This window comes from Tetranychus urticae, chromosome 2 (assembly GCF_039701765.1).
Source record: "Tetranychus urticae isolate SD_2017Ah chromosome 2, NJAU_TeUrti_SD_1.0, whole genome shotgun sequence".
In the NCBI taxonomy this organism is placed as follows: domain Eukaryota; kingdom Metazoa; phylum Arthropoda; class Arachnida; order Trombidiformes; family Tetranychidae; genus Tetranychus; species Tetranychus urticae.
This window is the reverse complement of record NC_142959.1, coordinates 5,327,045-5,351,755: the sequence shown is the minus strand read 5'-3', so window position 1 is coordinate 5,351,755 and position 24,711 is coordinate 5,327,045. Positions and strand designations below refer to the sequence as shown.

Genomic DNA, 24,711 nt, shown 5'->3' with positions numbered 1-24,711 from the left:
AGGCTGAAAATAATTTAAATCATAAAGAAAATTCAATGAAAACTCGATGATCAGAAATAAAAAAACTGTTAAATGTTGAAATGCTCTGTTCATATATTGCGCCTAAGCTGTTGTCATGTTGTTGATGTGTTAATTTTGTTGTTGCCACTTGTCAATAAAGCCTAGCTGTATTTACTGTAACTCTTATAATATTTATGTAATTTTTGTTATTCTAATAATTAATTTAATGACTTGACTTAACCTAACCATGAGTAGATATTACCAACTTATTGTTTTTCTTTCAGTTTATTGTATTAAAAATAATTGTGATCAACCTTCCAGTCATCAACTGCTTTGCAAAAATATTGAGTGTAGTGAACCCATTGGTGTTGTTGAAGCAACTCAAAATTATGTTCCTGATGCAGAATACAAATTAAGGTTCAACATTGGAGATAAACTTGACATCTATGGTTTAACTGAAAATAAAGAATATTATATAGCCAGGGTAAATTGAAATTTGATTCTTTGATCATCATTTTTAAGCTAACTGTTTGCATTTCTCTCTTTCAGATTGGTGATACCAAAGGCCTGGTCAAAACTAAGTTCGTTAGAGAAACTAGAATATTTTATAAAGATGGTTTAATATTGACAACACTTGATGATTCATGGAGATCAATTCAACCATCAATTCAAGATTCTACAGCTGTAGATCACAATTTCGACAGCTCATTAAGTGACAATAATACTCAAGAAGTGTCCTCGGTAGTTGAACCCGATCCTATTGCTTCGGAAACAATCTTAGTAGAAGAGCAATCGACAAAAACGCGGGTTGAAATTTTGGGAACAACTTTCTATACCAATGATAATGATGAAATTTATGAACCAAGCTCGACAGTTTCAAGTGATCAAATGAAAACACCGGTGACAACTACGCCAATTTTATCTGAAGAGTCCATTAGTCAGTCTGAACAACATCAATTTTCTCATATATTTTCCAATAACTCATTTGATGATTCAGCAAATACACCATTTCAGGATTCTAATAATACAGATAAAGATATAATACATGATAGTAAACTTGAGCCGTCAACAAAAAATGAATATTTGCCAGCCGCTTCAGACAAACCATCGCCTGAATCTAATCTTGGTTACACTGCACAGGGATCTTTTCCAAGTGCATCTCAAGATAATGAACATGTTGGCAATTTAGAAACTTCCTTCAAGTTTGACAACATTATCGAAAGTTCTGAGCTCAAGTTAGAACCTCAATATGAACAGACAAGTAAAGTTGAATCCGCAGTAGAATCAGAAAAAATTAGTCCAGATAGAGAAACTGTACTCCAAGCTGATCATAACAAAGTTGAATCAGTTGAATCTGAAACATTGTTCTTATCAAAATTTAACGACTTTGCTGATGAAATCCCGGCATCAATCTCCAAACAAGAAAGTGTACCTTCAGTTGAATCAGTAAAACCTTTCCCGGACAGTGAACCCTCTGTACTTCAAGACAATCATATTAAATCTGGATCAGTGGAATCTGAAACATTCTTTTCATCAGAATCTAACAAAGTCGCTGATGGAATCCCGACGCCAATCTCAGTTCTTCAAAAACAAGAAAGTGTACCTTCAGTTGAATCAGTAAAAACTTTCCCGGACAGTGAACCATCTACACTTCAGGACAATCATATTAAATTTGGATCAGTTGAATCTGAAACATTATTTTCCTCGGAATCTAACAACGCCGCTGATAAAGTTTCAACACCTATCCCAACTCTTCAAAAACAAGAAAGTGTACCTTCAGTTGAATCAGTTAAACCTATCCAGCACGGTGAACCTTCTGTACTTCAATCTGAAACATTGTTTAAAACAAAATTGGATGACGCCGTTGATGAAACACCAACACCAATAACAGTTTATCCCGATAAAGAAAGTCAATCTGAAGTAAAGGTTGCCACACATACCGACAACTCTATCCCCGAGCAAACTCATCATAGTGTTTCAAATGATGGACATGTTGAAATTATTACAACAACATTAACTCCAGAAGATACATCTATTAGTGAAGGCATATCTAAATCAAGTGCAGATCATTATAAAGAGCATGAGACAACAATCCAACCATTGAATGTCGAAAAAAACAAAACTTCTGATGGTATTGAAGAGCCTACTTCGTTTGTAGCGCCTCCAAAAGAGTCAGCTGATTCTTCATATGTAGGTGATCAGCAGAATTCTTTCAATTTAAATACTGATTACGAAAAAATCAAATCTAATTCTGTTTTCCAGAGTCAACAATTGAATGAACCTAAAAATATGGAAAGTCCGACAGAAAGTGCAACCAGTCAACCCGATTTAGATTTACTTTTTGGAATCCTACCGAACCGACCATCATTTGATTTATCCAAAGGCAACATTTTAGTGCTCGTTTCTCTTGTTTGGATTATTATGTATTACACGTCGCAATTATTTACTTCTAAGGAGCGTTCACTTACGGTGAGACTTCTTGATAAAGAATCCAAATTGTTCAAAGTGGTTGCTGAGAGGGATAATCTGCTTGCAGATTTAGTCACAGAGAAAGATAAATACAAGCGAATCCACAGGGAATATGAAGATATCAAGGATAAATTTCACAATATGAGTGTCACTATGGAACACATCAAACGAGAAAATGTCGACTTGGTCAAGAAAGGAGAGCTCTTGAAAAATGAAAACTACAAACAAAAACAACTGATTGAAGAGCTTGAAGAGAGAAATACTGAATTTAAAAATGAATCTACAAGCATATTTAATGAAAAAAGTGATCTACTAAACAAAATTGAAGATTTGGTTAATCAATTGCAAGCTTCAAAAGAACGTATTGATGAATTAGTGTCAACATTGTCAGACAAAAATGCTGAAATTGAATCCTTAAAATTAAAGAACTCTGAAATAATGAACGAACTGGAAACCACCAAGTCATCAAACACAATTTTATTGTCCGAAAAGACAAATTTGGAGAAATCCTTGGAACAAATGCAAAAAATGAAGACTGATTTGACTAAAAAAGATCAAGAAATTGAATCACTGAAGAAGCTTGTGGCCGATCATTTGAATACAGGATCCGATGGATGGCATGAATCATTGGATGAACTTTTGAAATCTGTTGAACTTAAAGCTGAGTTGGATGTTACTCGTAACCAACTGAATGATATTTATGCCGAAAGAGATAAACTAATAGCTGAAAAAAGTGAGCTCAAAACCAACTTTGAAAAAGCATGTAGTGACTTGTTGGCAGCTAATAAGGCTAGAGATGAAGCTGTACAAAATTACCAAGTTTTGGAAACATACACAAGGAAAACGCAAACTGATTTGCAAATGGAACTGGGTGCATTAAAATTGAAACACGATGAAATTTTCAAGAAAAATGAATCAGTCGCTGATTATATTGCTAGCCTGGAGAGTGCAAACAAGAATTATAAATCTCAGATTGACGATTTAAAACATCAAAACGAGCAAGATAAACACAAACGCTCACAAGAATATCATTCTTTAGAAACTAAATTTCACATGCTTTATATGGATAAAGTTGATATAACAAACAAATTTGAAGCAATTAAAAAAGAGAATGATTTATTACGACAAAGATTAACCCTCAAATCACAAGGAAAAAGTGATGCCAGCTTAAATCAACAGTCTTCAGGACCACTCAGCTTAGATTCAGCACCACCACCACCACCTGGATATTTGGATGGATCTTTAAATTCAACAGATTGGTCATTATCTCGTGATTCCCCTCCGCCTCCACCACCTTTACCACCTCCACCGCCACTTCCAATGGGCAGTTGGATGAATTCAAGTGACCTTTCAGTTTCTGGGTATGGATCATTGCCACCCATGCCATCAGCAAATTATTATCCAGGTCCAGCTTACATGGCCCGAGATACTTATTCACCAACATCTCATCACTCCCATGATCAGCGAAGTGAACGAAGTGCTTTATCCCATTCTTCAGCAAACAATTCTCGTCATTATCAGAATTATGGTCCACCACAAGGCTCGGGATCAGTGGGCCCCTTTTCAAATCCTTTACCATCCCATTGGTATGTCAACACAAACCAATCACAAAACCAACAATATCAGCCTCAACAACATCAATCTGGAACTTCCACTCAAAATGATAATAATAGAAGTTATTACAACAGTGGACAGTAAAAATTATCCACTCAAAACGCCTGTATGATATATTATATTAGAAATTAAAGAAATTATTGTTTTATCAATTAACATTTATAGTCTACTTCATTTAACAAGCTAAATAAGACTATGTTTTCATGTTCCTATTTGTGTCTCATTTCAACCAAATTTGCTTATTCAATGGAACCGTTAGTGGTTAGAGGAATAATAAACGATTGGAAAAGTTTACAAGATTTTTCGTTTGATTTTTTCACCCAACTGTATTCATCTTCAAATCCATTTTATCGATGCCAATTTTTCCCAAACAAAACACCATTTAAATCGTTGAGAGAAGCTTTGGATAGTATTTCTGGTCATGTTGATGCTGACTATTTCAAGAGTTGGTACATTGGATGGTAAGTTGTTGATTTAGTATTATTTTTATATCAAAGGATGGCTGATTCTTGCCTTTTTAAACCCATATATGATCGGTGTTTTTAGGTCCAATTGTGATCCTTCAATAACTCAAAAGCTGCGTCAATATTATAAAAGGCCAAGCTTTTTACCAAGTGATTCGGAAGATTCAAGGCTTGATTGGATATTCATGGGTACTCCTGGTTATGGAGCTCCTATGCATGTGAGTCAAATGAGTTATAAATTGTTCAATTTAAAGGTAAATCTTTGTCTGGTTAATCAAGATTGACAATGTTGGTTATCCTTCATGGCAAGCACAGATCAAGGGAAGTAAAAAGTGGATCCTTGAACCACCAATTGAATGTTATTTTACCTGCAAACGATTCGAAATTACGGTAATTAAAAAGACTATGTCAATATTATTTTTGACAATACTTTTGATACTTTTATCAACATTTGTATACATTTGTAATAGTAAACAATCTTTTTGAATTTTTGCGCTGCTTGATAAGCGGTATATTGTGCTGCGATCTAGTATTTCGCTAGCAAACATCTTGACTTTAATGACTTGTTTGTAAATTAACTCGGTGGATGTCACCACCATTGAAAACCTACTTTGGTTTGGTTTGTAAGTTGAAGTCAAATCTCACAAGCTAAAAATCTTAATTCTTAAAAGCTAATTTAAAATAATTAAATTGTATTAAATTAATTTATTTATTTGAGTTCTTATGATGAATTCCTCTGTAAACAAAAGGGGAAATCGTCCGAATATGAGCAACCCCGTTACTATCAACAGCTCAAACCACTCAGTTTCAAATATAAATTCAAGGTAAGCCTTTTGTCTCTCCCTATTTGCCTTTCTTTTATCTTTCCTCTTTTATCATTCTTCCTATTTTTCATTTTTTGCATATTTTATTTAATTTTTAATTCAGAAATTATCGAACTAAAAATGGTTCGACTGATAAAAGTGTTACCAATGCCGAGGGTGTCTATTCGAATGCTCGACTCATGCATGCCACAACATCCCTCATGGGGACCTGTGTAAGGCTAGCCACTAAAGATGGCAACGTTTATGAGGGTGTATTGACCTGTTTTTCTCCTGATGTGAGTATTTTTCATTTATTTTGTTTTCAATTTAGTAAACATTCTTAACTCATTATTAATGTTTTTCTTTATTAGTTCGAGCTGGTCGTCGATATGGTCACTATCATTGACCCAGAAAAGGTCGTTGGAGGCCAAAATCTCAACGGCCTCTTAGCTAGTCTAAAAGCCCGCAATCAAGTCCATAATACTATGATATTTAAATTTTCTGACATAGTTACTTTGAGCATATTAAATGTGGATTTGGAATATGCTTCTAAAGGTAAGCATTTTATAGCATTTTAATGCTTCTTTACTAATCCATTTGCATTTTCTTTCTTCTCAGGTCACTTTACTGACACAGAGATAAGTCGTTTTGACTCCTCTTCGTTAAATAAAAACAAGGATCTGGTTCCTTGGGAATGTCCTCAGGACGAAAATTTGCAAGAGATTGGAGGTCTCTCTCTAGATGAACAAGTCGGTTCTGAAAAAGCGAATCAAAATGGTTGGGATGCCGATGATATGTTCAAACTTAATAAAGATAAATATAATGTTAAATCAACCTATGATAGTAACCTTTCACAATACACGTAAGTTTTGTTTTCAGTATTGCACATTGTTTTGCTTATAATGGTCATACATGTTATTCATTGGTTTTGACTATTTCAATTTTTTCCTATAGTGTGCCTTTAAATCCACAAGATACTGAAGAGTATCGACAGCTCGTTGCCGAAGCTGAAAGAATAGCACAAGAGGTTGAGGCCGATGGAGCCTCTCGAGATCGTGTTTCCAAAGAAGTAAATGATGATGAGGAAGAAAAATACAGTGCAGTTATCAGGAATATCCCTGAACCACCTGCAATGTCTCATAATTCAAGACAGCCTGCGCGTCGTAAACCCTCTGGATCAATGACTGGTCAAAATATTGGTACACGGAGCAAAAACATGCAAACCACCAGCCCATCCACAGCTCCTATTGCTGTGCATTCAAAATACCAGCCCCATTCTTATTCTGACAAAAACGAGTCTCGTAATCTGCATGAATCTTCTCGCCGTCACCAACAGCAACAGCAGCAGCATCAGCATCAGCAACAGCTTCAGCAGCAACAACAACAACAACAAAAACAGCAACAGCAGCAACAACAGCAGCAGCAGCAACAGCAGCAGCAACAACAGCAACAACAACAACAGCAACAGGCGCAACAACAAGAAAAGTCGCAGCAACAGCCGCAACCGCAAGAAAAACCACAGCAACCGCCACATCAACCACAGCAACCACAGCAACCCCAGCAACCGCAAGAAAAGTCGCAGCCGCACGAAAAAGGACAACCGCAACTTCCGCAAAATCAACAACAAACTAATCAAGCTACCCACGGGCAAATGCAATCAGGACAGGAGTATAACACTCCTCACCAAGGTTTACCTCAACGGACTCAAATAGGGCAAAGAACTAATCTTTTGCGCAAAAAAGAAGATATCCAAGAGCTTAAACGATTTGGTAACGAATTTAGAATTTATGAAAATAAAAAACAATCTCCTCGTGAGAATAAGGAGCCTGTTCAAAGTTCAAAGAGTGAGAATACACAAGACGCAAAAGAAAGTAGAGAAAATACATCTACTCCAACAAATAAACCCGCTGCTTCGGCTTCTACACCGGCAGCAACACCCACTCAGCCCGTAACTGAGTCTGCCACCCCAGAAGTGGAAAATGAGGCTGAAAAACTTGTTAAAAAATCTACGCTTAATCCTAATGCTAAAGAATTCAATCCAGGAATGAAGTCATTTACACCACGATCTGCATACAGTAGTGGTCAGTCAACACCAAATACTACACCTTCTGGGGCTATGGGACCAATGGCGAACTATCCCAATAATGCTATTGTCCATACCCTTAGCCACCCACATAATCATAGTCAGCCTGCTCATCACCAGTCAAACCCGCATCAAGCTAGAATGCAGAGCCCGATGGTAGCTTTCCCACCCAATACCCACTTTATTTCAACCCTTCCAGTTCTCCCCAATCAATTTATTATGTCTGCTCCAAATATGACGGGTGGTCCTCCTTTCCAACAAGCCGTTCCAAGCAATTCCCCTAGTTCTAGGAATTATAGGAAATCTAATCCACAACAATATCAAAATCCAAATAATCGGCCTGATTATTCACAGACTTCTGCTACAGTTGCTGCTGCGACTGGTCATCCTGTACTTGCCGCTTCACCAATGCAAGGTCCTTATCCAGGTGCTCAACAGCAACCTGGAGCTGTTGCTTCAGCTGGTACTCCTCAACAAATGTATCAGTCAGTATATATGTCTCACCCTAGGATGAATATAATATCCCCTCAATCAGGCGTTGTAATGCCCCATGTATCACACTACGATCATAATCTACAACCAATTTACAGTAAGTTTTATATTGTACTTTCAGAATAAATAGAAATCAAATGATTCACAATTTAACAACCAACTAATTTGAACTTGTTTTATTTCAGTGACGCCAGTACCTATTCAACCCCACATGTTAACCCAGGTACCCCCTCAACCTCCTCCTCCAGTTTCTGGAGCTGGTCAGATGTCTTCTGGTTCAACAAGATGTGAACAAATTTTACCAGACATTAGCAATTTTGGATTAGGACATGAAATTACCGTTTTTTTTAAGCAAAACAAAACAACTTAAAATAGTAACAAGATTTTTTTCGTATCGCATTCATGGTCATGAAATTGACATAGAATGTTCACTCCTTTAGATTATAAAACATTGAAAATCTTTCGATTAATGTTTTGCTTGATAAATAAATAACATCTTTGTTTCCTTAATGTTTTTAATTTAATTAATTTCTGTTCTTTTGTAACATTTATTCTCTTTGGTCACCATTCATTTAATTATCCTTATTTAATCGTTTTAGGACAAAGCATCTCGCAATTCAAATTTAACAGATCGACTTGGACTAAACAGTAAACCTCCCAAGGATTGACAATTTGTTGAATCGGATGATGAACAAGGATTAGATAGAGTCTTTGGTGAACTTTTTTGGAATGTTTCAATTGATAAAGATGTTGATGTTGATAATGATTTTGGTGATTTTGAAGGTAATGATGAATTTCCTGAAAGGTTATTTTGTTTACTTTTTCGTTTGCTTTTTGTTCTGGAATTACGGCTTCGAAATGTTGATCCAGTTTTAGATCGATTTTTACGAGAAGATTTACTCAACTGTTTATCATCAGTCGTTGATCCTTGAGATGACGGTAACGATGAAGATAATTTACTTCCACTTGCAACGGAAGCTCTGCTTACAGAAGTTATAGATGAAGAGTCTCCTTGTTCAAGAAGATTAATATGTTCTGGTTTTAATTTATGATGAATGGAGGTAGAAACTTTTGGTCTTAAATCTTGTTGTTGGTGATAATAATTGGAGTGTTGATGAATTTCATGAGGATCTTGAAATGTCTGTGGATTCAGAGAAAGACTCTGAATTGGTTGGAAAACTGGATAAAAGTTTGTTGGAGGTATTAATTGTTGACGATTGTGTTGTAATTGTGTTGGTTGACGCGCCAGTTGGGAAGGATTGTGATTAAATTGAATTGATTGGGATGGATTACGTTGGACCATCGATGAAGCACTAGTGACTAAAGCCTGGTATTGTCGCAGAAACTTGGAAGCTGGTTGTCTGACATATGATCCTTGAAGGTTGGGTAAATAAGGTGTCATTAAACTGACTTCTGGTTTATAATTTAATCGTGGATCGTAATAAACCATATCATTCGTGGTTGAATGAGGATTCAATTTATAAACTGATTCCAGGCCAGATTGATCGTATCCATTGTAACCAAAATTCATCTGATTAGACGAAGGTACAAAAGAGTATGAATTTTGGTAATGACTCTGTTGATTAGGATACATTTGCTGTTGTTTTGGTGAAAAATTAATGGCTGATTTAAGTTTGGATGCTAAACCTCGATATGATGAACCAATTGATGGATTCATTAGACTAATCAATGGATTATCAGTCAACTCATTTGGCATTATAGTACTGCTTTGATAAACTTCTGGGACCAAGGAATGTTGATTTACTGTGATAGGAGTGGATAATTGTTGGTATTTTTTCTGATGAAGATTAACATTATTATAATGGTGATGAGACTGAAATGGATTTGGATTAGATGCTGAGACCTGATGCTGTAAACCATTTGGTACAATTGTTGTCAACCCAAACGGTGGTCTTATCATTGAATTAGGAATTATGATTGGTTCCTCTGATGGTATCTCAAATGAATCAAACGATGTATCTATTGGTGTTGGTTTTGGTTGAATGTTGGCACTATTAGAGTCAGGAAAACGTAATCTACTTGAAACCAATCTTTGAGATGATATTGAACTTCCTGAATTCATCATTTGAATTTCTTTCTTGGTAGATTTATCACTCTTCTTATTGGATTTGACAGATTCTTTATCATGTTTCTTCTTGTTAGTTTCATACTTTGAATCTTTTTTATCCTTAAATTCGTGTATAATCTTGTTAGATGAATGAATACTTGACATCTCAGTACTTGAAGGCAACGGAGTTGTAGTCGTTAAAGTCATAGGCTCAGCCGATGATGATTTAGGATAATTTGTGGATAAAGATACTGTTGTTGTCGTTATCTTAGGTATAATAACAGTTGTTTTATAGGTAATTGGTTTATATTTGATTTTATCACTATCAACACGGCTGAATGTGTTTAAATCAGTTGATTTTTCACTGACCAGTGGATCAATTGTTGGTGTAGTTGTGGTAATATTTGCTGTTGTCTCGGTTGTAGCATCATTGTTTGCTGTTACACTTGATCGCCGTCGATTATTTAAATAATGTGTTTCATTATCCCCAGGATCAAATGAAAGACTTGATTTCAAAGTATAAGAAACATTTTTCTTTTGAATTGAATCAAGAGAGTATAAATTAACAGGATAGTAACGTTGGACATAATGTTTAGGTTGCCTTCCAGATATACCAAATGAATTGGGTTGTTTAGTTGATTTGGTTTCCTCATTCAACTCAATTACAGAATCATTTGTTCCATTAAATATTGATTCAGTACTGGAATCATTGTAACTGTCATTGGTGAGATATTTTTTAAAAGACAAATATGACAACGGGATTTTGGGTACAGTGGGCATAACCAGAGATGTTTCCTTCAATTGGGGATAAACCAATTTGGCCATTGATGGATAAGTTAGCTTTCCATTGATTACTTTGATGCAGATAAATTGGGTTCCATTGTTTTTATCCTTTCTTTCATTAACATTTTGATTTGCATTATTTTGTCCTATTGGGACAACTTTAACAGCTTCTTCGGGTTGATAAACTGGTGATGGTTCTGGTGGTAATGTTGTAGTTATTGGTTTAAAATACTTTCTCAAATTCATTCCATCACCATTATTCATCTTCTGAATATCCCCTGAATCATTTGAAGTATCATCTTCATCTTGATCACCATAATAAACTGTTGCAAGTTTATCAGTTAATATTGAAGAGCCAGTGACCCGAGTAACCAGATTAGATGGATTAATGGTAGTCGGTCCGGTTTTATCATCTTGTAATCCATCTGAAACCGTTTTACTGGTCAATGTAACTGAAACAAATTTAAGAGTAATTAAATTAATATAACCAATCAAAACAAAAATGAATAGTAAATTTTAAACGTTAATCTTGACCAATAAACACAAGCTAATAATATTACCTGATATAATTGAGTCATTTAAACCGTTAGCTGAATTACCCAAAATAACTGATTTTGATTCATCCGAGTTGCCATCATCTATAAAGATAAAATTGAATGTCAAGATGAGTTGAAGATCAAAATTAGATGAAAAAAATATTATAAAAACAGGCAAAAATTGACAAAAAAAGCAAGAAAATTTAACATTAAACATCAAAACGGGTTGAAATGAAAAAAGACCAATTCTATTCATTATCATTTAATTTTCCAATTGTCCAAATTCACTAATTAATTTTCACTCATAATGAATATATGAGAATCAATGAAAATCAGGTTAATAATCAATTTAATTGTGACTTTAATTGATCTTGCGTTTGTGAGAAATTACAATCTTTTAATCAACTCTTTGAAAATACACTTCAATTGTCACACTTTCATTTGTTCAATAATCATTTGTTAATAAAGTGTCATTTATTAAATATGTTTGTATATTCAGCATCTTTATGTTGAGGAAACAATCAAGTAACATTCAATTGTAACAATTTAAGACAAAATTAACCAAAAACTGTTTAAGGTTTGTACATGGATCAACGAAAAAGGTTAATTTGATATTTTTAGCATTCAAATGAAGGTGACAAAATTGATTAAAACTGTTAATTATCCATTCCTAACAAGTTGATTGTAACTACCGAGTCACAAATCACAGTTGTTTAACCAACAACATTTCATTTTGTCAACAAGATGCAATTTAAGCTCAGCTTATTCAATTTGACTCATAATTGTGCATGGATTAACCAGTGATTACAATCATAATGCAAACAATTGATGGCTTCACAGTAATTTGATTGTGATCATCTAATTTTTGTAATTATCATCTAAGTAATTAAACAATCGAGGCTCTTTTTGTTTACCTTTTTTTTACCAAGAAAATAATGAATGTAAAAATAAATGGTAAAACATAAATATAAATTGATTAAAATAAAAAAAGGAGCAACAATTAAGATTTAAGTGGTTGATTAAAAACAAAGAGAAACAATAATGCAAGTTAACAAGCTGAAATTGGTAGGTAAACAATAAAGTGAACAGCAAATGATTAAAATATAATAATAGCAATCAAAAAATATGCATATAAATATGAATTGATATCAGTATTTGTATATTAATAAATGGTTCAACTGTAGTCTAATAAATGTATCATTTTAATCATCATTATAACCAGTCAAAATTAGCATGATAATGATTAAAGTAAATTAAAATAATAATAGTGTTTTTGTTTTTATTTTGTTTTCATCTTACAGAATAGGGAATAAATTCATTTATTCAGTAATCTATTTATTCATAAATCGTGATAACAAATCAACTAACAAGTTAATCAATAAAATGATATAACCAATAAAGTTAATAGTAAATAATATTTAGGAAATGAATGCTTTCAGCTGATAAATAAATAAATAAATAAAATGGGAAACATTGAAATGTTAAATGTAAATATGGAAAGATTTTTGAATAAAGTGTAACTTTTTCTGGCTACTTCAGAAACTAGCCTTTAGCTAAATTGTCAGGATGATGATAATGATAAGAATCACATGAAGAATGTAAAATAATATCAAATCTTCTATAAGATGAAATTAAATAGAGTAAAATATATATAAAAAAGAGTCACCTTATTTTGGTTGATCCAATTCACAGTGAAACTTGGATACATGAACAGAATCATTTTATTCACATGAAGATCATCAACTTTATCATATTTATCTTTATCATTGATCAACTTTCATCTCAACAAACCTTTTCAATCAACTTTACACTCACTTTTTTTTGGTGATTTTGGTGATTTCAACAGTTGAACTATTCTCAACACAGAATTTATTTATTAAAATCTAATCACGTCAAGATGATTGTTGAAGTTGATTGTATGGTTGCTGCTAAAAGGACAACATTTGACAAACCAATAAAGCACGCTATTTTCATGTTGATAATCATGAGGATGGTTATCATCATCATGATTATCAATATAATGAAAGTGCTACTTTAACTGTAAAAACCTTTTAATCAGGATTACTTCAAGATTAGTGAAAGCCTCATAAATAATAATTATATTTATGAGCACCATTTGAATGTATAATGAATTGGAAAAGCCAGTAAAAAAGAAGCAATGAATATCAAGTTCGGGGTTAGAGTTGCACTTTCAGTGATTTGGTTTACTTTTCATTTCAATCCCAATTTAGAAGGTAGAAGAAAGCACAACTGGATTCAATAAATTGCCGTTTAATCAACAATTTAGATCGCCTGTAGTTTACTCACCCTCCAAGGTATCATCGGAACGTCTTGACTCTGTACAAGGCTCTTTATGGTTATTTGCATTTCCTTCATCTGGCCCCGTTAATGTGGACGTTGTTGTGGTCAATGATAATCTTAATTGTCTTTCTGATGATGTTGAGTCTCGATTTTCTTGGATATATTGAAAGTGGCCAATACTTTTGTTCAACGATTCAGCCAGTAAAGATGAGATTGTTTTAACAACCTTTGCATGTCCTTCCTCTGTAAAGTTAAACAAGATAATTAGATGGTTTTGAAACATTGTTAATTTGTGAGTGTTAATATGTAAAGTGTTATTAGTAAATAATAGGGAAACTGTTTAATTAGTGTAATTAGAAAGCTATTCGATCAACTGGAAGAAGCAGTTGAACCATGATCATCAATTATAACCATGTTCAACATGTTTGCGGTTGTGAAAAGAGCAAACAAGAGTTGATGGATCACAATTATTTTGGTAAACAATAAGCATTCCGTAAATTTTAGACACCCAATTGATTATATACTATCAACTGTTACAAAGTTTTCAACAAAACTGGCTTTTTTGGATAGATTATTGGATAAATTAACCGCAAAATCATACTAAAAAGTCAGACGATATTGCGTCTGAATTGAAATTAAGAAATGTAAATCCCTGGTAACGCAACAACTTAAGCCTAAATAGTTTAAATTTAGCATTGACAAAGCTAACACTTATACCATGAATCTTGATTTATAAGAAAAGGTGACAATCAAAAGTCTAAAAATGGTCAAAACTGATTTTTTTTAACCCTATCTGTGTCAAAGTGTTGAAGGAAAACGCGATTTAAGCATTAGAGGTTTAGGATTTAAGGTTATCTTAGGGTTAGGATGGGTTATTACAATCAAAATGTTTTACCTGAATCATTGTCCGAAATTGTATTATCCGTAAGGGTAACATTATTCACATGAAACTGAATCTCTGGTGAAGTAGCTAAGGTTGGCCGCAAGAAAAGGGTTCAAGTCACAGTAAAAACAAAAGACATGGATTAAAGCGGTAAACAGAAAACAAGGAAAAGGTGAGAGCGCGAAAACCAAATGTTAAACCTAAAACTGGTAAACGGTTTAAAATGAAATTAAATTACAATATCAACATACCATTAACTTTTGATGTTGTCGAAGCTAAAGCAATGTATTTAAATCCATGGGAACAATTGGGTAAAATTGAAAACAATAAAACAAAGGTAAAAATTAGGTTAATGTTTCTGGTTAACCAAGACATTTGGTTGGATAACCATCGTTGTTTATCCCTAATTTTCATGGTTGCGCTTGTTGATGGTTAACGAGTGTTTCATCCAATTCAACTAATCTACAAGCTTTGGAATTGAGTAAACAACAAAGAATCAACAATTGGAATCGCCTCCTTCCACTCCTCCTCATCCCTTTAAGGGGTAACTACGCGAAAAGCAAGAGTTAAAGATGCTGAGAAAAGGTTGAAAGTAAATGAAAAAAGTCAAAATGAATGTTACTTTTAGGTAATATTAAAAAAAAACATTCAAAACCCGAAACAGTTTCTTTATTTTTATTCCGGATTGAGATTTACTTATATTAATGTAAACTTAAAGTCATCTTTTATCGTCATCTGCATCATAATCATCCCTTTCATCCTTTAACCACCCACAAGCTTTGATCACTTTCATCCAAAACTTTAATACACTTTCCCTCCTCTCTAATCATCATCTATCATCTCATCTTTACTCATTTATCATCATCAGTCCTTTTCATAAACATCTTCCTCATAATCATCTTCATCGCCATTCTGTCCATACATTTCACTTGAAAAACCGTTAATAGATTTACCCTTAAGCATAAAACAATCCAAAAGAATCATCAATAACAATTTAATTCAATCTCTCACCTTTTAAATATCATTAAGCCTAAATCAAATCATACCTTACGTTTATCCCATTAAGTCGATTACCAACAATTAATTGTTAAATAACAAATTGTCAGTAAAATGTTGAAGCAAATATTGGAAAAAGCATTTCTGGTTAACACCATTTTTCAATGTAACTTTCAATTTTACCCATTTTTACACTTTCCAGGCTCTAACCTAAACCAATCTCTGGTTTAATTTAGACAAATCAGTTTAACCTGTTTATTTGTTAATAGCTAATGAATACTAATTTGATCATAATAATAAATTGACGTGAATTAATAGACAGCCTACACTTGGAAAAAGGTTGAAAGGTAAATTGTAAAGGTAAAGATTGAAGTGTTTATATTTAACTTTATAATACACAGTAAAATTTTGTGGTTAATAGTTTGGGTTAATTTATGATTAAATCGTATTTAAGGTTTACAAAATCATGGCTTCCAAACGTAATGACTTAACTATGCATTACCATTTTAATTGAATCTTAATCAAGAACAACCTTCAATGTTATCATTGCATGCTTATTGCCATTTTATGGCCAACAAATCCCTTTCATTATCTAATTATCCGTTAAATTGTATCAATTTAAATAGATTTGATTGTCATGGAAATGATCAATTATTGGAATCAACCTTTTCTTGTAAACAAAAATCTTCATTTTTAAAGTAAACTCGAAGCATCATTTGACTGTTAACTTAACATTGATTTCATTATTTAGAGCTGAATCAACATCTCAATTTAAAGTCTTCAAATCAAATATCAAAGTCCAACAATCAATTGATGGACAAATTATGATCAGTAAAGTAAAAGATTCAAAGGTTAAAGTAAATGATTTACATTGAACCAGAAAATGATCCAACATTTGTATTCCGATTTTAATTATCTCGTGCTCTCATGAAAACCAAAATTGAATCAAAATGAACAGTAAAGAGATTAAATTTCAATGAATAATGAAAATGATGAGTTTATGTGATAAAAAAGATGAGAAAGATTGAGGTAAATGTTGATTAAAAACGAGCTAAACACACCTAAGTTGCGCTTTAAATGGATTCGCAAATTGATTATGCAAAATGAGCGATTAACGAAATTGATTAAATTTGTTTGTTTCATCTTGCGACCATCAATTCAATTGTATGAGTTACAAGTTAACCTTAATCGATTGAATAATTGATTGGGTAAATAGTTTGAATAAGCATTGAAAGAAGATGCTTGTAAAGCGAATAATTAACATGTCTATTGATTAACCGATAATCAAGTTAACCAGGTTTAACCGTCAACAATTATTTCAACAAATTGACAACAATTATGAATATATTTGTATCTGGTTGTGGTTCAAGATTGTTAAATTGTTTCACTTTTTCATCTGAAAATTGAAATGAACAAAAAACGATGAGAAAAGTAATGAAAAATTAACAGACAAAACTGTATTGCTGCGCCTTTAAGGTTTGGTTAAGATGGTTTCAATGGAAACAATACAATATTTGATGAACAAATGATTAAATTGTTTATCAATGAGTCCATTTTGTCGACTAATTTGATCAACTAAACTGATTCACTGATGATATTTCGCATGAGAAGTGCATCGCTTTAAGGTTGGTTAAGTTGCAGGTTAATATTGACATTTTTTTCCTTCATTTGTCCCATTAGATATAAACTGTTCAAAGGATTGAATAATGATAATATTAATCGTTATATTCATCCAAGTCAATTTAAATGAAAATATTTAAATGTAAGCTGATTAAAAATCTGTTATAAGCAATTAGCATAAGAAGAGATCCAAGATAAATCACATTTTGTTTACCTCAAACTTGAGGCTCAACGGTTGTGAGGAGTGAAAATTTGAGATTAAACTTTCTATGTAAACAATGGCAAAATATCAGGTGAATTGTGAGCCAGAATTCAGTTGTTTCATGTGTTTCAGCGAGAATGGGACACAAAAAAGTGAAGGGAATCGTTGAAAGTAAAGATGTAAATCAAGTAAATACAATTGTTGTAAGTGAGTCGACAGTTTGTCTGATCATTGAAATATTGTTCATTTACTTTGTAATTGTCAACTTCAATTCAATTGTTTCCCTTTTTTACAACACGATTGGGTTATTTTATGGACAAAATTCATGTCTACTTTCAATATCTTCAAGTTGGAGTCATCTTTTTGATCCTAAAATTGCTGATTGCAGTCAATGTGAACGTATTGATCAAATTGTTCAAGTTACTAACATTACAAGGCAACAATTTGAGGAAAGGTAAATTTTAATGTCAATCGGTCATCTGGTCAATGTTTTTATTTTTGATGTTCCTATTTGTGTCTCATTTCAACCAGATTTGCTTATTCAATGGAACCATTAGTTGTTAGAGGAATAATAAACGATTGGAAAAGTTTACATGATTTTTCGGTTGATTTTTTCGCTCGACTGTATTCATCTTCAAATCCATTTTATCGATGTCAATTTTTCCCATACAAAACACCATTTAAATCGTTGAGAGAAGCTTTGGATATCATTTCTGGTCATGTTGATGCTGACCATTTCAATAGTTGGTACATTGGATGGTAAGTTGATGATTTAGTATTATTTTGAAGTCAAAGGATGGCTGATTCTTGTCTTTTTAAACTCATATATGATCGGTGTTTTTAGGTCCAATTGTGATCCTTCAATAACTCAAAAGCTGCGTCAATATTATAAAAGGCCAAGCTTCTTACCAAGTGATTCGGAAGATTCAAGGCTTGATTGGATATTCATGGGTACTCCTGGTTATGGTGCTCCTATGCATGTGAGTTAAATTAGGTTTTAAATTGTTCAATTTAATGGTAAAATATTTGTCTGGTTAATCAAGATTGACAATGTTGGTTACCCTTCATGGCAAGCACAGATCAAGGGAAGTAAAAAGTGGATCCTTGAACCACCAATTGAATGCCATTTTACCTGCAAACGATTCGAAATTACGGTCAACTCTGGTGATATTAGTAAGTTTCTTTGATTTGCTTTCTTTGTAGCTTTGAATACGATAACTTATGTTTTATTTCATTTCAAGTTGTTTTAGACACAAACAAATGGTTCCATGAGACGAAAATTATTGGAAATGATCTGAGCATAACAATCGGTTCTGAATATGATTGAGTCTCGACCGGCTGTTACTATAAAGAAACACAATTAACACAACCGTCACATTTATAAACAAATTGCAACAAACTGACACAAAGCGATAAAAATGGATTTCTTATGAATTTAGATTCTTTTGGCCTGTAGTGAAATGCGAAATGAGTGTCTTTGTGTGATTCAAAAGTTTACCTGATCGGTAGTTTTTGAGAAAGTTGAATGCGAAGTTGAAACTTCGATCACTTTTTGTCAAATTATGGAAGCAGATTTTTAGAGCAAACTTATTTTCCTGATGTATCTTTTGATGGCCGACTAGAAAATGCCGTTTATTACCTGAAATAAAACTTTGTGTTTCTGTAAAATAGATAAGTTCGATTCTCAGTTGCACCGTTTTTTTCTTGTGCCCGTAAGAGTTATTAATATGAAACTTATTAGTCGTCCATGAATATTGTCACTACATATTATGAGTTGATCACTTTTTTCAATTACCCAATATTTCTCTTGATTTTGGCCATTGTTCGCAAAACTTTGAACCTCTGTTTTTCGAGAATGGCATCACTAAAAATCATCATTCTTTCATCAATCCAATCCTTGACTACCGTATTGACGCGTATCGTAGCACCGGGCTTAATAATGAGAATGTTACTCTTAAAGGCACAATTTTGTGACAATAGAGGCACCTCTGAATAATAAGCAATGCTTTTTCGCGCATTTGCAGTGGCTCAAAAGGCGCTTATATGATGGCGTACTTTTTTATAAGCACGGCGCCACGATACGCGTCAATACGGTAATTAATAGTTTAATTGCATTTAGTAATTTTCCATTAGCGAATTTTGTCCAAAGTATTTGGCTTGTAAATGCACGAGTAACAACTTATTTAACAAAACAAACTCAAATAAACCAATATCTTGCTAAATAAATCAATTTTCTGGTTAAACTTTCAGAGGTAATGGAGAAAGTACTGCGAAAGACGCGAACATTATAGTAAAGAGTTGAGAGTTGATACGTTTGTAGGGGAATGAATACTTAGTCCATTAGTGTTATTAAAAAGTTTCTATGACCGATAGTTACAAAGAAAATCGAGTTGAAAGTTGAAACTTCGATCGCCTTTTGTACGAGAATGGAAACAGATATTTTCATGAAACTCATTCCTACAAAGTGAATTTCAATAATCAACCAGAAAATGCACTTAAATCGAACAATAAAATTTTCTGTTCGAAATAAAATCGATAAGTTCGATTTTCATTTAAAGCGACTTATTTCTGTGACCGTAAAATTTAGAGAACTGAAACTTATTTTCAGTGGGTAAATATTGATGGTAAACACCATGGATTGAATAATTTTTTCGGTTTAGCGACAGTTCTCTTGATTTTGGCCATTAATCCAAAAAGTTTGAGGCTAAATATTTCGAGAATGGTAGAACCCACAATAACAATTCTTTGACCAGACATTAGATTTTGTTATGGGCTACAATATATTCAAATTTCAGATGATTGAAGAAAATACAAAAGTAGTTATAACATTGTATTAGTTAGTTACCAGATTTTATACCAGATTAACAAAGATAACTGGTTACTTATCACGTGTCAAAAGAATATTCATTATAAGATGAATTGGTTAAGGTATCTTCGGTTTCTAGTCACATATTATTATAGTCCGTCACAAGATCTAATGTTTGGTCAAAGAATTGTTATTGTGGGTTCTACCATTCTCGAAATATTTAGCCTCAAACTTTTTGGGTTAATGGCCAAAATCGCGAAAACTATCCTTAAACCGTAAAAACTATTTAATTCATAGTGTGCACCATCAATTTTTACCCACGGAAAATAAGTTTCAGGACTTTGAATTGCACGGTCACAGAAATAAGTCGCTTTAAATGAAAATCTAACTTATCGATTTTATTTCGAACAGGAAATTTTATGTCACGAAATAAGTGCATTTTCTGGTAGATAATTGGAATTCACATCAGCTAAATGAGCTTCATGAAAATATCTGCTTCCATTGCCGTACAAAAAGTGATCGAAGTTTCAACTTTCGACTCGATTTTCTCGTTAACTATCGGTCATAGAAACTTTTTGATAGCACCAATGGATTAAGTTTGCATTTCCCTACAAACTCACCAAGTTTCAACTCTTTACTTAAATATTCGAGCTTTTAGTAGTACCTTTTGCATTACCTTTGAAGGTTTAAACAGAAAAATGGTTTATTCGTCAAGATATTGGTTTATTTGAATTTGTTTTGTTAAATAAGTTATTACTCGTGCATTTACAAGCCAAATACTTTGGACGAAATGCGCTAATGGAAAGCTATTGAATGCAATTAAATTATCAATTAGTTAAGGATTTAATTGTTCAAAGAATGATGACTGTTTCCACCAATCTCGAAACATCGAGTCTCAAAGTTAAAAGGCTTATGGCGCAAATCAAGATCACTGTTGGTTAATTGAAAAAAGTATACAATTTATGATGTGAACTGACAATTTTCATGGATATATAATAAACCTGCTAACTCTTGCGACTAACTGAAAACGATCGGTGCAACTGAAAATCGAGTTGATCTATTCTACAGAAAAAAAGTTCTATTTCCCGAAATAAGTGCACTTTCTCGCTAGCCATCAAAAGTTACAACAGTAAAATGAGTTTCATGAAAAATCTTCCAAAAGGCGATTGAAATTTCAATTTTCACGAAAAATTTCCTCAGAGAAATTATAAAATCACGCAAATGGACTCAGTTTTTATGTCTTTATAAACTAACAGAATCTAAATTCTTAAGTGATTATTTTTTACCCGTTTTGCTCATTCGTCTCAATTTGTACATAATACAATAATTGTGTTAATTTTGTCTTTTTAGTAACAACCGTTGTTTGCTTATACAAGCATTTAAACTGCTCATGTTTCAAGCGCTTCGGTTTGGTTCAACTATTATTATATGAATCATTTGAGTTTCGAACTTTTAATAATGAATAAATGATAATCCATAATCAATTGATGATGAAGTATAAAAGGAAGAAATAATTAAGGATTGACAAACAATATACAGAGATCCAAAATTTTTCATAAGAACTTTATTAAAGTTGGACTTTTACCTTAAAAAATACGTATTACATACAGATCTATGTGTAAGTACATTTAAATAGAAATTTTATGGGGGCGAGGACTTGATTGTAATTGAGTAAATAGTGAGGTTTCACGGGGAGAGGCAATCGAAAAAGAAAGGGCAGGTGAATTTAGACTACTTTTTCCACTGATAGGAGTTGAAAGGCAAAAGCTGGTCAATCGACGTGGGGTACCATTTTTAATAACACTTTGGTTAGTTTTGTTATTATCATAATAAAGAGGTATGTTAGATACAATGCCACTTGACCAGCAAACCGTTAAAAGTGAACCGTGTTTAAAATAGTCATGAAATGAGATGAGAATTGGCTTTTCTCCTGAAAGTCCATGAATGAAGCCAATTGGAGATAATTCGAGAAGAGATTTACTCCAGGTTCGGTAAACAGCTAAATACTCAGGATTATCGACAAATGATATGACTAGACGTTGGCCATTCGAATCCCAGACCATATCGTGAATACGACCTCCAACTTTTATTCCATTGGGTAGAATTGTCTCGGAAACGTTCAAAACCTCTTGACAATGTTTAACATAACCACCAACATCATTTGCCGTAGCTTGGTCATAAAAGGCTAAAGCATAAACGATGGGCTCTTTTTTGTTTGCAAATAAAAGAAAAGTTCCTTCTGGTTGACTCCAGCAGGCACATTGTATAGGGGTTCGATTTTCGAGTGACCATTTTTTGCAGGACCATGCAATTGATTCAAAAATTGAGACATAATTTGAGGTAGTTAAAGTTAAGAGTCTTAAAGAGTCAGGAGACCAAAGCAAGCGAGTAAAGCAGGTTGGGAAATTACGAACTATTTGAAATTCATCATTTCCTTCTGGCCCTTTTTTAATTATGAACAGTTTGGTTGATTGAGGAGAGCAAGCTGCCAGCATTTCTCCAGTGGAATCATAGGCAATGCTTGTGATACCATTAGGGAGGCCATCTTTGAAAAGTTGAACACAATTCGATAGCTGCATTTTTTTCAATTCAACTTGATCTAAATCCCAGATGAGGATACAGTTTTGACAAGCAACAGCGAGTACATTAGTTGTGCCAGGTTTCCAGGCAAGATCAGATAGTTTCTTTTGGTGTGGATGCTTTATGAGAAGAGCTGTTTTTCTTAATGATGAATAAATATAAATATCATTGTTAGCTAGCCCTATTGAGCAGACCATTTTCTTAGGATGCCACGCAAAACAAATGAACAAATCTCTGGGTCCAAAGTAACGACAAAATTCATCACATAAAGCGTCGGGAGAATGCTGTGAAAAGTAAAAGGTTAGATGGTCCGTCAAAGGGTCAAATATGGAAAATAATCAACCTACCTTAGCATAAGGAAAGAAATAAAGATAGATTTGCAAGAATAATTTACATAAGTAAAGGACAGCATAAGCAAAAGTCTTGGCGATTGTCCTTCCAATATTTGGAAGAATTGGTTCAACACTAGGTAAAGATGTAATAAAATTAAGCGCAGATAAAGTTCCATCTTCGGTCCACAACTGATAACACTTTTTCCAATCACCGGCAGGTTCTTCAACAAAATAATCTTTAGCTCTAAAGGACGATTTGACTGGTTTAATGATAGGCTTTTTATCAATATCAATTAAAGGATATTCTACACCCTGTAACAATGGAAAATGAGACAAAACATAAATTAAAATTGGTAATAAGAAAGCACGATTCTCAAAAAAACATATGTTTACCTGATTATTAATAATAGCTGGATCAGAGGTTCCTTCTTCCAAACGCCCATCGTATTCTCTGACAGTTCTCCTAGTAGAGCCGGCCTCGATGAGTGGAAACTTATCAAATTCCGCCATTTCAAAAGAATTAAAAATCGTCAAAAATAACCAAATAATTATCCAAATTCAAGAGAAAAATCAAGAGTAATATTTCAAAACGCAACTTTCTTAAATATTGGCGGCGCGCAAAGCAAGATAAATTCAACCAATCATTGAGAGACTTTCATTTTCGATACAATCGAACATTGATATTGATAAAAATTCAACCGGAAAAATTTCAACAGTTGAAGTTTTGTTTCTATTAGTAATAGTTCAATATCAAAATATTCAATGATTTCTGACAACTTTAAAAATATTTGAAATATAATTACCATGATGAGAGGGAATAACCCATTGTGTTCTTTTACCTATATAGTCAATAATACAAACAAGTAATAATTGAGTAATTGATATTCACATCATTAATTAAAAAATAATTGAATTTATTGTTTTTACTAATTTTTAAGATTACAAATACATTGCATCCATTATTAAATGAATTGAATAAAATCTGATTATTTCTGGAATATATGTGCGTCTTGTTTTCTAAGAATCTTTGCCTTTTTATTTCCTTTCGATACTTGAAAATTTCCACAATTTAATCCCGATATTAAACAAAGCTTTCGCATTCAATGCCGAAAATAATCGATGAGTTGTTTATCATCTACCAACTTTAACTGCAAGCTTTGATTTGAATTCAACCATTTGGTCGTTACATTCATTTCTAGTCATTAGAGATGTGTGTCTCAAAAACACCAGATTGCACCACAACAAGCTTAATAAACTACAAAAGTAATCAATTTTTTAAAACTTTGATACAAAGATGCAGTTATTAGAGGGCAAGCCTTTTCCAATCATTTTTTTCAACAAATTGTTCACCGTATTGTCCAAAATATTGTCTAGCACCCAAATCCAACACGCCCGCCATTCATCTCCATATCCGAAAAGTGTTGAATAATTTGGTGGATTGAGTGACAAATCTTATGAAAAAATTGATTGGGAATGTGGTGGCTAATTCGGTGATAATTTAGTTGATAAGTCTCTTTGGAGTGGTGGAAAAAGCTGGTCCCGTTATTGGTTAGATGCGTCGCAAAATACAAATCAGATGCAGAAACCGAAAAGCATGTTTCATGATAAACAGGCAATTGAAAGCAAACTCTTAATAATTAATAACCCAAGTTATTAAACTGGTCAAATAAAACAGACTT

General features: G+C 33.1%; 6 protein-coding genes across 7 annotated transcripts; 4 read left to right on the top strand and 2 right to left on the bottom strand.

The window, feature by feature from the left end:
* Nucleotides 1-156: 156 nt before the first annotated feature.
* LOC107366459 (uncharacterized) lies at nt 157-4,239 on the top strand. Of its 2 annotated transcripts, XM_015934071.3 has the most exons (3): nt 157-484; nt 550-2,190; nt 2,263-4,239. In XM_015934071.3, the coding sequence occupies exons 1-3, from the start codon at nt 248-250 to the stop codon at nt 4,165-4,167; spliced, it is 3,783 nt and encodes a 1,260-aa protein (XP_015789557.1). In that variant the 5' UTR covers nt 157-247; the 3' UTR covers nt 4,168-4,239. The 2 variants fall into 2 exon arrangements, with proteins under 2 accessions (XP_015789557.1, XP_015789556.1); XM_015934070.3 differs by having other exon boundaries at nt 550-4,239.
* Nucleotides 4,240-4,278: 39 nt separating this feature from the next.
* On the top strand, nt 4,279-4,969 carry LOC107366324 (uncharacterized). The gene is made up of 2 exons (XM_025161767.2): nt 4,279-4,544; nt 4,630-4,969. Exons 1-2 carry the CDS (start codon nt 4,279-4,281, stop codon nt 4,829-4,831), a joined length of 468 nt encoding a protein of 155 aa, XP_025017535.1. The 3' UTR covers nt 4,832-4,969.
* A 189-nt stretch (nt 4,970-5,158) lies between these two features.
* On the top strand, nt 5,159-8,435 carry LOC107366461 (uncharacterized). Its single transcript, XM_015934073.2, has 6 exons — nt 5,159-5,371; nt 5,475-5,646; nt 5,722-5,905; nt 5,969-6,212; nt 6,305-8,022; nt 8,111-8,435. The coding sequence occupies exons 1-6, from the start codon at nt 5,271-5,273 to the stop codon at nt 8,293-8,295; spliced, it is 2,604 nt and encodes an 867-aa protein (XP_015789559.1). The 5' UTR covers nt 5,159-5,270; the 3' UTR covers nt 8,296-8,435.
* Nucleotides 8,423-15,282, bottom strand: LOC107366460 (uncharacterized). Its single transcript, XM_015934072.3, has 5 exons — nt 14,748-15,282; nt 14,509-14,583; nt 13,620-13,856; nt 11,337-11,414; nt 8,423-11,228 (listed from the first exon to the last, which is right to left on the bottom strand). The coding sequence occupies exons 1-5, from the start codon at nt 14,908-14,910 to the stop codon at nt 8,521-8,523; spliced, it is 3,261 nt and encodes a 1,086-aa protein (XP_015789558.1). The 5' UTR covers nt 14,911-15,282; the 3' UTR covers nt 8,423-8,520.
* Nucleotides 15,283-17,442: 2,160 nt separating this feature from the next.
* On the top strand, nt 17,443-19,443 carry LOC107366462 (bifunctional arginine demethylase and lysyl-hydroxylase psr-1-like). The gene is made up of 5 exons (XM_015934074.3): nt 17,443-17,768; nt 17,846-18,073; nt 18,159-18,294; nt 18,358-18,487; nt 18,556-19,443. Exons 1-5 carry the CDS (start codon nt 17,452-17,454, stop codon nt 18,639-18,641), a joined length of 897 nt encoding a protein of 298 aa, XP_015789560.1. The 5' UTR covers nt 17,443-17,451; the 3' UTR covers nt 18,642-19,443.
* Nucleotides 19,444-21,654: 2,211 nt separating this feature from the next.
* Aladin (aladin WD repeat nucleoporin) lies at nt 21,655-23,641 on the bottom strand. The gene is made up of 3 exons (XM_015934198.2): nt 23,426-23,641; nt 23,048-23,344; nt 21,655-22,984 (listed from the first exon to the last, which is right to left on the bottom strand). Exons 1-3 carry the CDS (start codon nt 23,540-23,542, stop codon nt 21,749-21,751), a joined length of 1,650 nt encoding a protein of 549 aa, XP_015789684.1. The 5' UTR covers nt 23,543-23,641; the 3' UTR covers nt 21,655-21,748.
* Nucleotides 23,642-24,711: the final 1,070 nt, after the last annotated feature.

What these genes read in the sequence shown, in the direction of transcription:
- LOC107366459 (XM_015934070.3), top strand. Translation starts at nt 248, where the DNA reads ATGAGTAGATATTACCAACTTATTGTTTTTCTTTCAGTTTATTGTATT. An exon ending in AAGAATATTATATAGCCAGG is followed by an intron (nt 485 to 549) that starts GTAAATTGAAAT and finishes TCTCTCTTTCAG; the next exon opens with ATTGGTGATACCAAAGGCCT.
- LOC107366324 (XM_025161767.2), top strand. Translation starts at nt 4,279, where the DNA reads ATGTTTTCATGTTCCTATTTGTGTCTCATTTCAACCAAATTTGCTTAT. An exon ending in AAGAGTTGGTACATTGGATG is followed by an intron (nt 4,545 to 4,629) that starts GTAAGTTGTTGA and finishes CGGTGTTTTTAG; the next exon opens with GTCCAATTGTGATCCTTCAA.
- LOC107366461 (XM_015934073.2), top strand. Translation starts at nt 5,271, where the DNA reads ATGATGAATTCCTCTGTAAACAAAAGGGGAAATCGTCCGAATATGAGC. An exon ending in TGACCTGTTTTTCTCCTGAT is followed by an intron (nt 5,647 to 5,721) that starts GTGAGTATTTTT and finishes TTTCTTTATTAG; the next exon opens with TTCGAGCTGGTCGTCGATAT. An exon ending in TTTGGAATATGCTTCTAAAG is followed by an intron (nt 5,906 to 5,968) that starts GTAAGCATTTTA and finishes CTTTCTTCTCAG; the next exon opens with GTCACTTTACTGACACAGAG.
- LOC107366460 (XM_015934072.3), bottom strand. Translation starts at nt 14,910, where the DNA reads ATGAAAATTAGGGATAAACAACGATGGTTATCCAACCAAATGTCTTGG. An exon ending in AATTTCGGACAATGATTCAG is followed by an intron (nt 13,857 to 14,508) that starts GTAAAACATTTT and finishes TTAACTTTACAG; the next exon opens with AGGAAGGACATGCAAAGGTT. An exon ending in TTCCGATGATACCTTGGAGG is followed by an intron (nt 11,415 to 13,619) that starts GTGAGTAAACTA and finishes TTATCTTTATAG; the next exon opens with ATGATGGCAACTCGGATGAA.
- LOC107366462 (XM_015934074.3), top strand. Translation starts at nt 17,452, where the DNA reads ATGGGACACAAAAAAGTGAAGGGAATCGTTGAAAGTAAAGATGTAAAT. An exon ending in AGGCAACAATTTGAGGAAAG is followed by an intron (nt 17,769 to 17,845) that starts GTAAATTTTAAT and finishes CATTTCAACCAG; the next exon opens with ATTTGCTTATTCAATGGAAC. An exon ending in GTTATGGTGCTCCTATGCAT is followed by an intron (nt 18,295 to 18,357) that starts GTGAGTTAAATT and finishes TGGTTAATCAAG; the next exon opens with ATTGACAATGTTGGTTACCC.
- Aladin (XM_015934198.2), bottom strand. Translation starts at nt 23,542, where the DNA reads ATGGCGGAATTTGATAAGTTTCCACTCATCGAGGCCGGCTCTACTAGG. An exon ending in CAGCTATTATTAATAATCAG is followed by an intron (nt 23,345 to 23,425) that starts GTAAACATATGT and finishes CCATTGTTACAG; the next exon opens with GGTGTAGAATATCCTTTAAT. An exon ending in ATTTCTTTCCTTATGCTAAG is followed by an intron (nt 22,985 to 23,047) that starts GTAGGTTGATTA and finishes TACTTTTCACAG; the next exon opens with CATTCTCCCGACGCTTTATG.